This window comes from Pseudonaja textilis, chromosome 2 (genome assembly GCF_049901715.1).
Source record: "Pseudonaja textilis isolate UNSWEBS1 chromosome 2, rPseTex1.2, whole genome shotgun sequence".
NCBI classification, from domain to species: domain Eukaryota; kingdom Metazoa; phylum Chordata; class Lepidosauria; order Squamata; family Elapidae; genus Pseudonaja; species Pseudonaja textilis.
Genome location: NC_141991.1, coordinates 120,326,026 through 120,341,767, shown reverse-complemented (window position 1 = coordinate 120,341,767; position 15,742 = coordinate 120,326,026). Strand labels below are relative to the sequence as shown.

Here is a 15,742-nt window from a genome sequence, read left to right as displayed (position 1 = left end):
GGCATATGTGAGTTCTAGTTCCGCCTGATCCAGCTGGGTGACCTTGTGCCTCATGCTCTCTCTCTCTCAGCCAAGTTTCTCAGCCAAGGGAGCCAGCATTGATAGAAAGCATTTCCATAGTCAGGTGGCCAACGTGACCATATGCTGAGGCATACAAAACACTGTTGCCTTCCCCTGAAGTAGTATGTATTTATCCACTTGCATTTGCATGCTTTCAAACTGTTAGGTCAGAGGTCTCCAAACTTGCAACTTTATAGCTGGCTGAGGAATTCTGGGAGTTGAAGTCCACAAGTCTTAAAGTTGCCAAGTTTGAGGACCCCTGTGCTAAGTGGGCAGAAGCTGTGGCAGGAATGGGAGTTCACCCCTTTGCGCAGCCCTCAGATTTTGAACCCAGGCTATCAGCTCTCCAGCTGACAAGCTCAGCATCTTTAACGGCTAAAATTATTATTTATAAACCTGGTTGTTTGGATTGAGGTAAAACATACATTTTGCAAACAAACAAACAAATAAATAATTAAAGTTGCCAATCTTGTGTCTCATTCCCTAAACCACTGATTCACCAAAGCTTCACCATGTTCACTGCCAATCAACTAGCCACATCAGCACCAGCTCACTGCCTTAGCCCACCTCTCATTTTCTGAACTTTGCAGATGCTTTGTAGCAATGTAAACTGAACTTGTAGTGTGCAAGTGATAATGCAAGCAACAACAGGACTCCTAAAATTCAGAAAACTGACAATGGTCACAGTTATTAATTGTAAATCCAAATGAAACAGATTTTGCACAAGTGACCCCAAAAGAAAATGCAAACAGCAAACGCAGTTATTTTAGAGAACTTGGTGATCTCTTCTTCCTAAGATGATTTCTCATGAGGAACATTATTGAGTAGCATAAATTTATGCTAAGAGTTGCTGTTGTTGGGTGCATAATATTATTTATTTTTATTTTATTTTATTTATTTGTCAATTGTTTACGAGATAAGTAAAAGTGTATACATAATTATGAATACATGAAATGAGTACATATAAGAAAAATAAAATAAAAATAAAAGAAACAATAGGACAGGGACGGTAGGCACGTTGGTGCGCTTATGCACGCCCCCTACAGACCTCTTAGGAAAGGGGTGAGGTCAATAGTAGACAGTCTAAGGTTAAAGTTTTTGGGGTTTGGGGAAGAAACTACAGAGTCGGGTAGAGTATTCCAGACATTGACCACTCTGTTGCTAAAGTCGTATTTTCTGCAGTCAAGCTTGGTGCGGTTAACCTTGAGTTTGTATCTGTTGTGTGCTCTTGTGTTGTTATGGTTGAAGCTGAAGTATTCATTGACAGGTAGGACATTGCAATGTATGATTTTATATACCATGCTTAAATCAGACCGAAGACGGCGTAATTCAAGGTTTTCTAGTTCTAGAATTTCAAGTCTGGTGGCATAAGGTATTCTACAACAAGTAGAGGAGTGGAGAACTCTTCTTGTGAAATATTTCTGGACTTTCTCAATTGTGCTAATATCAGATACGTAATGTGGGTTCCAGACTGATGAGCTGTATTCGAGTATTGGTCTAGCAAATGTTTTGTATGCTCTAGTTAGTAGTGTGATATTACCAGAGAAAAAGCTACGTAAGATTAGGTTAACAACTCTTAATGCCTTTTTGGCTATGTAGTTGCAGTGGGCACTAGCACTTAGATCATTAGAGGTGAGTATTCCAAGGTCCTTTACAGAGCTTGGATCATCAACAAGATCTTGACTATTCAGCTTGTATTTTATTTTCGGATTTTTTTGCCAATATGTAAGACAGAGCATTTATTTGTTGAGATTTGAAGTTGCCATTTGTTTGACCATTCTGATACACAGTCAAGATCTTCTTGAAGGGTAGCAGTATTGTCTGTGGTATTGAACAGCTTTACATCATCAGCGAAAAGAACGCAGTTGCTCTTAATATGATCACAGAGGTCATTTATGTAGAGTATGAAGAGAGTTGGGTCCTAGAACACTGCCTTGGGGGACACCACTATTGACAGGTACAGAATTTGATAGGACACTCCCAATTTTGACCATTTGTTGTCTGTTTGACAGGAATGCTTCTATCCAGTTATGCAGTTGTCCAGAGATACCATAGGATTTTATTTTTAGTAGTAGTTTGTCATGTACCACTGAATCAAAGGCTTTACAGAAGTCTATGTAGATTGCATCTATTGTTTTGCCCTGATCAAGTTGTGTAGTCCATATGTTTTTGCAGTGTAAGAGTTGCAGATTACAGGATAGTTTTTTTCTGAAACCAAATTGTTTATTGGAGAGTAGGTTGTTTGTCTCTAAGTGGAGGATGATGGATTGGTTAATAATTGATTCCATGACTTTACAGGTGATGCAGCATAAGGAGATTGGTCTGTAATTTTCAACTAGGCAAGGGTCTCCCTTTTTGAAGATGGGGGTGACTGTGGCTTGTGACCATAGGTTAGGCAAGGAACTGGTCCTAAATAGATTCTTACTTTTACATTGAATGTTTGATGCAAAATTTGGCTGAGAAAGGTCAGGGGATGCAATGGAATAGTAAGGTATCCACAAATACCCATGTTTTTCTCCAAATAAGACCCTATCTTATATATTTTTTGCCACCAAAAAAGGCATCAGGTCTTATTTTGGGGAAATGTCATCCACTGACTAATCTCACTTGCATGCATTGCCCGTGGCCTTCTTTTCACTGTCAGAGGCCTTCAGGAACTTCTTCCTCTGCAGCTGGCAAGGCTTTTCTGAAGGCCTCTGCAGCAGATAACAGAGATCCAGATCAATCCGCAGCTTTGTTATCAGCTACAGGGGCCTTCAGGAAAGCCTTGCCAGCCTTGCCTGCTGCAGAAGAAATGGGCTGGCAAGGCAAGTGTCAGGATGTGCGAGGCCTGGCTACAACTGTCCAAAGGTAAGTAGTAGGGCACCCTAGCTTAATTTTTACCCATGTACTTGAGTGGGCAGGATCTTAATTAGGGCTTATATTGGGGATAGAGCTCATATTGGGTGTACGAATAAAAATCAAGCTAGGATTTACTTTCAGAGTAGGTTGTATTTTGGGGAAAACAGGGTACAACTATCCTATCACCAAACAGTGAATTACTCTGCCCTTAAATATGAAAATAAAGGAAGGGGGACTTAAGTGAGAAATCCCCACATTTTTTTAAAAAATATTTATTTAGTGATCCACAATTGCAGAAAGTTCAAGAAACACTGTCCTAACTAATCCTGCCCATAACTCTTATCCCCCAAGTTTTCAATCCAGCTGAAGTCTTCCACTCTCTGACTGATTCTCTCTGCCTTCCGTACAAAATCCCACTGGAATATGGCTACAAGTATTAATTTTGTTATTTTGTTCATGAGAGGAATGTACGTTGATGAATTAGTTATAGGTCATTTCCACACTTGTGACTCATAGCAACCTCCAACAATTGTGAAGTGATATACCGCCTGTCCTCGCTACTATTATTTTGTTCTCATTACTATTACTTTGGCACAATAATGATTGGGTGATTCTAGAAGATACTATAAATTACTGGTGCTGAAATTACTTCGGTATCTTTCTAAGGGAAGCTTTCCAGATGTGTGCACTCCAGGGTTGTTGTTTTTTTTAAAAATTCGAGCGATCTGTCTCTACCATCTTTATATACTGAGGTGGATCTGCTTCTTTGATCTAAACTAGTGAGCAGATGCCAGGAATATGTGGATCTTGATTGATCCTGAATTGACCAATCCATAGAACACGTCATGATAGGGAATGTAGCAATTTGATCAATCAATAATCAATAAAATGTTGCAGGCCTTTGTCCCTGCTTATTAGGGTATGGTGAGAACTAATTGATTGTAAACAAAAAAAACTTTAAAAAGTATTGGGAAGTTCTCAGGAGACAGTGTATTCCTTTCTACAGAATGAAAATTAAAGTGGGTTGTTTCCTCACTTTCCTATCCACTGGTCATTTGTGAACAAAACAAAAATAATCTTCATAATCTGACCAACCTACTGAGGGGAGAGGAGAGGAACCCTAACTATTGGAACTGCCTTGGATTTATATAATTGGTCTTTCAAAGCAGAGGTGGTATATTTATGTATGTATGTATGTACGTATGTATTTATTTATTTAGTCAAAAGCTTACAATGCAATAGAAATAAGAATAAACATAAGTTTAAATATAAGAAATAGGAACTAATAATTGGGGACAATAGGACAGGGACGGTCGGCATGATTGTATGTTTATGCATGCCCCTTACCGACCTCTTAGGAATGGGGTGAGGTCAATAAAAGTTAGTTTGAGGGTAAAGGAGTGGGGGTTTGAGCAGATGACAATAGAATCAGGTAGTGAGTTCTAGACATTGACATTCTGTTGCTGAAACCGTACTTCCTGCAATCAAGTTTGGAGTGGTTTACACTAAGTTTATATCTGTCGTGTGCTCTTGTGTTGTTGTGGTTAAAGCTGAAATATTCATAAACTGGTAAGACGTTGTAACATATGATTTTATGTACTATGCTTAAGTCCAATCTTAGCTGGCTAGTTCAAGGTTGTCTAAGCCTAGAATCTCAAGTGGTGGTGTAGGGTATTCTGTTGTGAACAGATGAATATAGTACTCTTCTGTTAAAATACTTTTGGATTCACTCAATTGTAATTATGTCTGATATACAGTGCGGATTCCAGACAGCAGAGCTGAATTCAAGTATTGGTCTAGCAAAGGTTTTGAATGCCCTAGTTTTCAAAACAATACTACCAGAGGAGAAGCTTCATAAAATTAAATTTATGACTCTTAAAGCCTTTTTGGCAATACTATTGCACTGAGCTTTGGCGCTTAGGTCATTTGATATGAGAACTCCAAGATCCTTGACAGAGTGAGAGTCATCAGCAAGGTCACATCCGCCTAGCTTGTATTTGGTATATTGATTTTTTTTACCAATGTGTAGAGCATTTGTTGGTCAAGATTTGGAGTTGCCAACTGTTAGACCATTCAAACACATAATCAAGGTCTTTTTGAAGGACGGTAGCAATGATGATGGTGTTGAATAGTTTTACATCATCAGCAAAGAGGACGCAGTTGCTAATAAGGTGATCACAAAAGTCATTTATATAGAATGTAAAGAGTGTGGGTCCTAGAATGCTCCCTTGGGGGACACCACTGATAACTGGTGCAGGGTTTGATAGGGCATTTCCTATTTTTACCATTTGTTGCCTGTTTGACAGGAAGGCAATAATCCACTTGTGAAGGGATCCAGAAATGCCATAAGAATTTAATTTTTATAGTAGTTTGTCATGTACCACTGAATTAAAGGTTTTGCAGAAGTCAATGTAAATTACATCTATTGCTTTACCCTGGTCAAGTAGTGTAGTCCATATGTTTTTGCAGTGTAGAAGTTGCAAATTGCAGGACAATTTTTTTTAAAAAACAAATTGTTTATTGGAGAGTAAGTTGTTTGACTCTAGGTCGAAGGTAATGCATTGATTAATAATTGATTCCATAACTTTGCACGTGACACAACACAATGAGATTGGTCTGTAGTTTTCAGCCAGGCAGGGGTCACCTTTTTTGAAAATAGGGATGGCCGTTGCTAAATACCATAGGTTTGGTAAGGTATGTGCTAATCAAGAGATGGTAAGTCGGCAGCTATGAGTTTATAACTGGCTTTTTTTAAATTGTATTTTTGAGATTCATCATTATGATCTTCTCTGAGCAGGTATTCAGCAGGTTCTAACCAGTTCTGGAGAACCAGTAGCGGAAATTTTGAGTAGTGGCAAATACCACCTCTGACTGGTCCCGCCCCCATTTATTCTCTGCCTCCCAAGTCCCAGCTGATCGGCTGGGTCTTCCTTTGTTGCCCTGCACAGGAGAACAGAGCTGGAAAGCAGATTAGTAGGGTGGGGAGGGAATGGGGATTTTGCAGTAACCTTCCCCCCAAGAGTGGGGAGGGCATGGTGATTTTGCAGTATCCTTCCCCTGGCACTCCCACCAAGCCATGCCATGCCCACCAAGCCACTCCCACAGAACCGGTGGTAAAAAAAAATTGAATCCCACCACTGGGGAAGGGGGGAGGCAGGGAAAATAAAGATTGTCCTACTGGAAGAGCCAGTTGTAGAGACAGCTGAAAGATCAGGAGAAACACTTTAGATGTCATTGAAAGTAGCTGCTATTGGAAAAAGACATTATTAGAGACTTTCGGATCTTTGAAAACTGACATAGATGGATTGCTTTCCTGTGGAGAAAACTGTGGAAAGCTTTCCTTAGCCACAAGGAAAATTTAAGCATGAATTAGGCATGATTTAGGAGTTGAATCAGGTATATTTGAGATTTAATTCAGACTACCATCACAGTTTGTTTACATTAAAGAGGCCTAATGCAGAAATAGGCATCATTTGGGTTGGGTTTTTGCCCCATATTATAGAGAGTATCTCTGTTGTTCATTAACAGTTGGGTTGGGTTGATATTGGTTATTGTTGGCAAAGCAACTTAAAGATAAAGGTCCTGGAGTGAGGTCTGGGTTTGTCAGAAAAAGACAAAATTGTGCTGTAAAATTGTGTTTTACGGGTGACACTGCTGCAGTTAGAATCTAGCTAATTTTAGGCTCTGAAAATTGTGTTGAGAGCCAGTCTAGAAGGCGACACTGTGTATGTTCTTCATGTAATGTGGGCCAACGCCCGTTTTCCTTCTTCCCTACTAAGCTGCTGTTCCATTGGAATAACAACTAGAGATGCTCCATTCCTGATAAAACAGACAAAAGGTAGTTTTGCCAGTCCTGACTGAAACAAAAATAAGACCTTTAGCATAATGAAACCTCATATTTTAAATAGACCAAAACCAAGGTCAGCTTCCATACAGGGAACAGGATTTGGATATGACATTTGCAATCACCCATTTCTATTCAGGAAGCATAAACGTGATCTCCATTCCTAATTCACAAAAAGAAGTTTTGTTCAGAAATGATGTCTAACCAAACAAAATGTGCACTATGGCTGATTGCAAGATATTATAATATGCCAGGGAATTTTCAGGAAGGGTCCTGGTAGAAATTTCTTGATCTTGGAGATTGGTGCCTATTCCTGACGCCACTGGAGCAAGCACCCGATTTGCTTTCAACTTAGCTGTATCTCATCTGTTGTTTTCCTTTCCCTTGGGCTGCAGCACTGGATCTTCCTTGAGCTTAGAGGCAGGTCATTTTTCCCATTAGTGGGAATGTTTGCCTTATAGCACCCTTTAGCTCTTTGGCTGCCTTCCCTCCACACAATTACGTAGCCATGGCAACTAGCAGCTATTTTTATTATCTGAAAAAAACATGATGAAGCAAAAAAAAGGGGGGGGGATGGAGGGGGGGGTGCAGGCCTGCATGCCAATTCTGGCATTGCCCCATGGAGGGAATACAAATGTGGATCGTTGCCAGAAAGCTTCTGAGATTTTGGTGAAGAACATTTGGGGAGACATCTGGTGGCTGAATGGAAAAGTCCCAAAGTGATATAATATTAAATAGAAATAGAGAGATTGTTGGAGGCACTAGACTAGAATCTCTGAGGGGATGTCCATATTTGAAAGATGGAGTATGAAGCTCGTGGAGTTAAAATATGAGGAAAAGCCAGACTTGCTATACTTGATGGATTCTACAGAAGGACCTCAGGGATGACATAGCTGCTGGAGGCAGGGGTAATCTGTGCTTGTTTTTCTTCCCTGTATGATGCCAGCTCTGTTTGGAGGAGCTCAACTATCTTCACAATGATCTTATGTAATCTAATTTTAAAGGGGGTGGAGAATTTGCTTGTATCTATTGTAATGAAGGCCAGTAGCCACTTCTTTCTTTTTTTCTTTTCTGCACCTTCTATTCACTTTACCCCTATCTCTTCTTCTTCTTTTAGTTTGTATTTCATAAATGTTATAATCTCTAATAAAAGGTATTGCAAAGAAAAAGCTTTACCCAAGTCACGTGCTAATTTGAAATGTACCACGTCACATGAAAAAAAATGGGGCTTTAATATTAAATTAAGCTGAAAAAGTTATTGAACAATCAGAGACAAAGGATTGGCACCCATACAATTTCCAAACGTATGTTTGGACTTTGTCAGGTGTTTGGTTTTCCATGTTCAGTCTTAGAATCCCTACTGTAAATATTGTCAGTCGTGAGCAAGGGTTCTGTCCTCATATCACATAACCTTGGCACCAACATCTTTTTAACATATTCTTGTGTTGTTGCCTTCCTCTTGTTCCCAGCCCAAGAATGAGACAAGTGTACTGCATCCTTGTTGTACTAGTGATGCCATCCATGGCAGTAGTGAGATTCAAAAATATTTACTACTGGTTCTGTGGGTGTGGCTTGGTGGGTGTGGCCCGGGAAGGATACTGTAAAATCTCCATTCCCACCCCACTCCTGGGGGAAGGTTACTGTAAAATGCCATTCCCTCTCCACCCCACTAACTTGCTTTCCAGCTCTGTTCTCCTGTGCAGGGCAACAAAAGAAGACCCAGCTGATCATCTGGGATTCAGGAGAATAGATGGGGGCGGGGGCGGGGCCAGTGAGAGGTGGTATTTGCTGGTTCTCCGAACTACTCAAAATTTCTGCTACCGATGCTCCACAGGCAGTCTCAAAGCTGATAAAAATCTGTTAGGCGTTGTCCCCCATTGCTTGGAAGAAGTCAACGGCTGCAATGACTAGGAACAAAGGAAATGGAGACAGGATAGGGATTGTCAATGGGAACTACAAAGAAAATGCTGGTATGGTTTCTGCAGATCCAAGGAAGGGCAGAGAGCGCTCTAATTTAGTTATGGAGAAAGGCTCAAGAAATAAGTGGCACCTGTAGGCTTTTAAGCAAAGGGACTGCATTGAAATAGAATGAATAAGAACAGGCAATTAAAATATGCCTTTACAAAATTCTAAAAAATCCATGTGCCTATTTATAATGTGATTAACAGTAAGAAATCAATGATTTAGCCATTCTTCTTCCTCCTCCAATTAGTTAACTGGCTTAGTAAACGATGGCTTGATTGCTGACATTCAATAATGGCAGCAAGGAACTAGCAGACTGTGTCCCACGTGGTAACTGCTGCTGGCGGCGCACTATAGATCTATAAGACTTGCCCTTTCTACAGCTGGTATGGAGCCCATCTGCCCAGCCATCCATCTCCTGAACCCCTTCAGTTATGTGAATTTTGATTTCTAAACTTTTCAGAAGAAACTCAACTGGAAGTCCACACATGTAGAAAATGCCAAGTTTGGGAAATATTGCCCTATACAAGTAGTCCTTGACTTATGACCATAACTGAGCCCAAAATGTTTGTTCCTAAGTGGGACATTGATTAAGTGAGTTTTGCCCCATTTTGCAACTTTCTTGCCACAGTGGTTAAGTGAATCACTGCAATTGTTAAGTTAATAACACTGTTGTTAAGTGAATCTAGCTTCCCCATTGGCTTTGCTTGTCACAAGGTTGCAAAAGGGGATCATGTGGCCTTGAAACACAGCAACGGTCATAAGTATGAACCAGTTGCCAAGCATCTGAATTTTAATCATATGATCATCGGGATGCTGTAATGGTCATAAGTGTGAAAAATGGTCATAAGTCACTTTTTTCAGTGCCCTTGTAACTTCAAAAAGTCACTAAATGAACTGTTGTAAAACAAGGACTACCTGTACACACAATCAAGACACACTGGCAGAGAAGATATAAGCATCTCTAGAATCATGATAGCAGTGATATCTGAAGCATTTATTTCCAAAGTGGGGATGATAAATGCATTATAATCCATTTACATGCATATGTGAAAATTGCAGGCGACATTTCAAAATAAACATCAACCATCTCACTACACAAATGACTGAGGGTTACCACCAAGAGTTCTGTTTCATAATTCAACCAGCAGAGTTAAACACTGCATTCAAATGGCTCCCAAGCCTGCCTTTTTCAAAAACATTTTGTTCCTTCACAAATAAGATGTTGTTAATGCTATGCCTATAAAATGACATTTGAAGAGCCCATTTTCAAAAAGTCAGTGGTGCTATTATTTTTTAATCAGTTCATTGGTGATTTAAATCACTCCAGCTTACCCCCAGTTGAAGTCAGGAAATCTGTGGTCTTCGTTAAATTAACACAACTCAGTTTTTTTCCTGGTTTGGATTATGGGTTGGAATGATCTTATTAATTATAAAAGAGCAACATGTGCAACATGTAAGTGCTAGGTGTCAATGAATCCAATAACTAAAATACAAGTTTTCATACTTTTTCAGGCTATAGAACTTGTTGGGTAACTCCCCACTACACAGATAAAGCAATATTCTCTGAACCCCAGATCGAGTTTAAAAACCTTAATAAAAGAAAAATGGATGTGTTCAAATAAACTTTTAAAATTTTATTTTCCCTTTTTGGGGGGTGGGGGGGGGTTTGCTCTTAGGGTCTCATGGAATTCCATCAAATTCTCATGGAATCTTGTGGTCTCTGGAACACAATATGAGAAACACAGAACCAAAACACTTTTATGGAGAATTTCGAACATGTCTTGCTGAATATTTTGAAACAAGGCTGCCATTGTGTCATTTTTACCAACTAGCAGAGTTGAAAAATGATTTTGGATCATTTACCCAATGGGACATTTCCCTATATTTAGGGAAATATTCAGTGCTCCCAAGACTGGCAAAAGTGTCAAAAAATGGGAAGATATATTCCTCTTATATTGATTCAAAGATTATGGTATCTTATTTCTAGGAAATTGTTCTTTGATCCATTTTCTCCTAAACCTATAAGGTCATCCAGATCTTTTTTTTTAAACAAGTTTTATTCAGTTTTCCATATTTTAACATCTCTGATATAGGAGGAGAGATGAAATGGAATTAACTTTAGGGCTTAGGATTGTTTTACTGTTTGAATGAGTAGATTAATATGTCCTTTTTTGGGGGGGGGGATTTAATGAATTTTAAAGGGAGAAAAATCATGCAGAATCTGATTTATATATGCTATGTAGTTTTAAAGGGATTATTAAGTTTAATGTTTTAGGTAATAATGTTAAATGTTTTAACAAGATTTAAAAGGGGTGAAAATAAATGAATTTATAACTTAGAGGTGGCACACTTATATTGAGATTTCAGGGGGGAAACCAATTTATAGAAGAATGTTTTTTTTTAATTAGAATTTAAGATGAAATATACAAATGTGACAGTTAAAAATACTAAAGTATAATGATTATGAAGTTATCATAAATGAATTAAATAATGAGATAAATATTTGGTATAATACAATAAAACAGAAAATGTATAAAAGAACTGTTAAGATAAGGAATTGGATATAAAAATTGAAGATGTAACCATGGTCATATTTGTATGTATATGTGAAACCTGTAATCATGCTGTTCATTAAAAAGAGACGTTAAAAAGGTCATCCAGATCTTTAAAAGAATGCTTTTATATGGAAAGAAAGCCAGTTTGGTATAATGGTTAAGGCCGCAGGTTATAAACTGGGAAGCCATGCATTCTAGTTCCATCTTAGACCCCAAGACAGCTGGGTGACTTTGGGCTAATCACTCTCCCTCTGCACTGGCGCTTTCAAAATCTTGCTAGAAAAACTGCAGTGATTTGTCCAGGCAATTGCCAGTAATCAACATAGACTTGAAAGCACTAAGTACATATATTCTAATTTATCAAAGGTACATTTTTATCCTTTTCTATTTTAAAGCACAAATACAATTTGCCTAGTATGTATTACTTTGTCAGTACTGACAATAAAAACATCTACTGACATCCCAATTTTGATCTGTGACATTTTTAGCCCCCAAAACATTCACGTACCACAAGCAATTATTAATGTGATTCGTACAACCTGAAATTGTGCATCATAAATTTAAGTTAGTTATTAATTAATTTGATATGCAAGCTTTAATGTTTGAATGGAATAAAGAATTGGAGATTTCCTATTTTGCCCAAACAATAGGAAGAGGTATTAAAGCCAAACATTTCAGTAGATCTTTTGTCTTATTCAACAAAAATATACATTTTAGACACGTTACACTTAAATAGAAAAAGCCTGAGAAAATCTTCATGCAATTGTAGATATAATGAGATTAACGTTTCATTTAAACTTGTTTTTGCTCAATACCCTATAATTGTTCCTTTCAAGGAGAAAGTTATTACATAGATTAATTCCTCTGTGGGAATATCCTTAGAAGTTTCTATTATTTCTATCAACTGCAAATTGACTTCTGGACAAAGAAAATGGATTCCCTGTGTCTTATACTATAGTTATATAAAAATGTTATTTTCTCAACACTGAAAGCAAACCATAAGGCTCCAGCTACTTAATGGCTTTCAGAAGTGATCTTAGCAACATATGAATAAATTGCCTACAAAGCTATATTAGTTATGGAAGATTATAATGAAATATGACTATTATTTATTGAAATTGGAAGCAGAAGATATGAAAAAGGAAGAGAAAACCTAATTTGTGGTTCAAGATTCATTACACTTCTTATATTTTTTCTTCTGTTCCAAAACATTCTTGATTCAATCATAGCTAGGCACTAATTGATATATTGCCTGACTTTTTCTCCCTCCCTCTCTCTCTTCCTCTTTATCTCCCCCTTCCTTTACCTTTATCTCTTTCTTTATCTCTCTGTCTCTCTCTTCTCTCTCTCTCTCCTTTCCTCTCTCTTTCTCTCCCTCTCTCTGACTCTCTCTCATCTCTGTGTCCCCCCTCTTTCTCCCTTTCTTTTTTTTAAAGCCACCTCACTCTTTTTAGGATCTCATTAATTCCATCTAACAAACCTTTATTGCTTTTCCTCTCAAGCCCATTTATTCTTCCTTTATATAAATTCCTCATTCATTCCTACTATTTTACCAAACCACTATGCCCTATTTCTTTCAAACTGGTCACTCCTTTTTCTATTGAGTTCACACATTCACTCATTACATCTTTAGCTCTTTCTCTTTTTGTTTACCACACACACTTAAGTAAACATTTTATTTATTTATTTTGCCAAGCATGCATTTGATAATATATATGTATAAACATGATTATTAATACATGAAATAGATATGAATAAAAGGGAACATTAAGAAAGGGACAGTAGGCACATTGGTGCGCTGATGCACGCCCCTTACAGACCTCTTAGGAAAGGGGTGAGGTCAATAGTAAACAGTCTGAGGTTGAAGTGTTTGGGGTTAGTGGAAGAAACCACCGAATCAGGTAGAGTATTCCAGGCATTGACCACTCTGTTGCTGAAATCGTAATTCCTGCAATCGAGTTTTATGCAGTTTACCCTGAGTTTGTATCTATTGTGTCCTTGTGTATTGTTGAGGTTGAAGCTGAAGTAGTTATTGATGGTAGAACATTGTAATGGATAATTTTATGTGCTATGCTTAGGTCAGACCGAAGGCAGCATAGTTCTAAGTTATCTAAGCCTAATTACATGTATATTTTTCCTGGCATACACAGCTCTCACTTTCCAGTTAACAAAGAAAGATACTCCTATACATAGCTGCCTTTACTTCTTCTAGCAACATTAAATCCTTAAATCAGACCTCATACTGAATGTCACAGCTAATACATAAAAAAGAGGAGACAACAGACATCAACACATCACACTTATAACAAAAAACTATAAACCCCATTATAACTTGGTATGCTGTGTGAATTGAACAACTGTAGTTTATAACCCTTCTGGCTGTTATGGCTTGTCAACAAACAATGGTTGAGCAAAACCACCACTTAGTAAAATATTTGTCAAAGTTTATAATATTGCAATTTCCACACATAATAACTAAATTAGTGTCTATCTCTCCCCTCCAATAATTAACCTATATTCTTTCAGCAATGAGGCTCTTTTGAATACTTCAAAATTCAAAAAGTTTGGGTAGTCTTGCCTCACATAATCTGGTACGATCTATTCCTACATGAATACAAGGGACTTTTTCAAATTTCTACAACATAGGAAAAATTGCTACTTGTTCTTCACTTCCAAAATAGGACCACAGTTCTTAAGAAGGTATCCTCTGAATAGGGTTTGTGGTGTTAAAGTTATGGTTTGAACTTAATGTGATGACTTGTCCAATCCTGTCTTAAGAAACTTCTTTAAGCAGTTAATGACATTGGTGATGATGGCGAATCTGAACATGAATGATAACTCCAGGGATCCCCACTGGGTGCCAAAAGTGAGCGAACATTTGGACCAACCATATTCTAAAAGGAGCAAACCTCCATGTAATATTCCAGGAATGACAAATGCTTTCTGAAAATTCTCTTTTGTTTTGAAGAGCAATGAAAATCAGTGACTTTGTAACATCCACTGTTAATTTTTGTCTCAGTCTCTCTTTCACAGAGAGAAAGAAGAGATTTCTTCCTTCCCCTGTATTAGGGTTTCAACCTGAATTGCCAATGAAAGCACAACAGCTATTGACACTTTTGAAAAATAGGAGACCTACCTTTAAGCTATTCTAGATAATTCAAAGCAGGTATACAGTGAAGAATGTAAGATTTAGTATTGATTATGATTAAAGTTGATAATTATAATGATGGTTTGAGTCTATGAGGAAACTCATTCAATACCTACTGTGATTTCTATATTAGAAGAACAACTAACAATCTTATGTGCCTTAAAATCTAATCAATACTTTATGGATCGAACCTTAGCAAATTGCAATCCGCTTATTTGAGTTCATGGAATATTATGCCTACTGAAATAAAAGAGGAATAACTTCTACAGTACACACTCATATAGTAATATGATTTCAGAATATTCCATGATTATTATGAAAAGAATGTGGTTCAGAATGCTTCTACTCTGATAAATTTGATAGACTTTAAAGGTGCCATAAGGGAATTGTAGAGTTGACTATAATGGAATAACTTAGCCCATAGCATAACCACTGTAGAAGCTGAAGATGGGAATAAAGAACATTCTGTTTATACTTTAAACATATTGTGACTTTTAAATTTTCACCTGGGCCAAATACTTGTCTCATATATGCAGATCTAGAGCAATAAATATTTGTATAACTTCACATTTCTTCAGAGTAAAATGGTATATATTTTTCAAAACATGCAAACTCACCGTTATCTTGACTTTTCGCCTTGCTGCCTAAGAGGAAGGAGAAGGAGAAGAGCATTAAACAACGGGTAGGAGGAGACATGTATTCATTTGTTTCTACTGCTGGTATCCCATCCAGAACTTACAAAATAAGAGGATCAACAGCAAAAGGCAATACATCTCGTAATCGGAAAGCGAACATGAAACTCCAGCATAAAGAAATGATCATGAGTTCTAATAGTTTTCTCCTTTAAGGACTTTTATCTTTTCTAAAAACGAAACTCCCGCAGCACAAAAGTCCCAGTGGAAGACAATGGGGCAGATGTGTTTTCAGCAACCAAGTACTACAAACTGGCAAGATATTGGTCAAGTGTTCATTCCCATTACTGGAAGTGGAAGTGGCAAACAATACAGATCAGTCTCTAGCAAACAGACAGGAAATGACTGCCTTTCCGTAGAAGCTTTTGTTAACATGTTCGCTTTGTCCAATTTTCTTAAAGTACACTGAAAGCAAGAAATCCCAATGATATTTTTTCAGTGTATTTTAAAATAATTTTGAATGGCTACTTTAAAGCGTATGAAATTATTTAAGTGTGCTTTTACAGAGCCAGCCACACAGACTTATGGTCAGTTTTACAAAGGTAAAACTAAGTTTTGACTCATGATATTAAACACTTTTCTTTCTTTCTTTCTTTCTTTCTTTCTTTCTTTCTTTCTTTCTTTCTTTCTTTCTTTC

The 15,742-nt window shown here is 37.6% G+C and overlaps 1 protein-coding gene across 2 annotated transcripts in view; it reads right to left on the bottom strand.

The window, feature by feature from the left end:
* PECAM1 (platelet and endothelial cell adhesion molecule 1) overlaps positions 1 to 15,406 on the bottom strand; it is a 67,772-nt gene extending 52,366 nt beyond the window's left edge. The window contains exons 1-2 of one of the 2 annotated variants that reach the window (XM_026711076.2): positions 15,153 to 15,406; positions 15,031 to 15,057 (exon numbers count right to left, since the gene is read on the bottom strand). In XM_026711076.2, coding sequence (XP_026566861.2) covers positions 15,031 to 15,057; positions 15,153 to 15,186 — 61 coding nt within the window. In that variant the 5' untranslated portion in view covers positions 15,187 to 15,406. The remainder of the gene's footprint in view (positions 1 to 15,030; positions 15,058 to 15,152) is intronic. The other variant, XM_087925076.1, reaches the window with a different exon arrangement.
* Between the last annotated feature and the right edge of the window lie 336 nt (positions 15,407 to 15,742).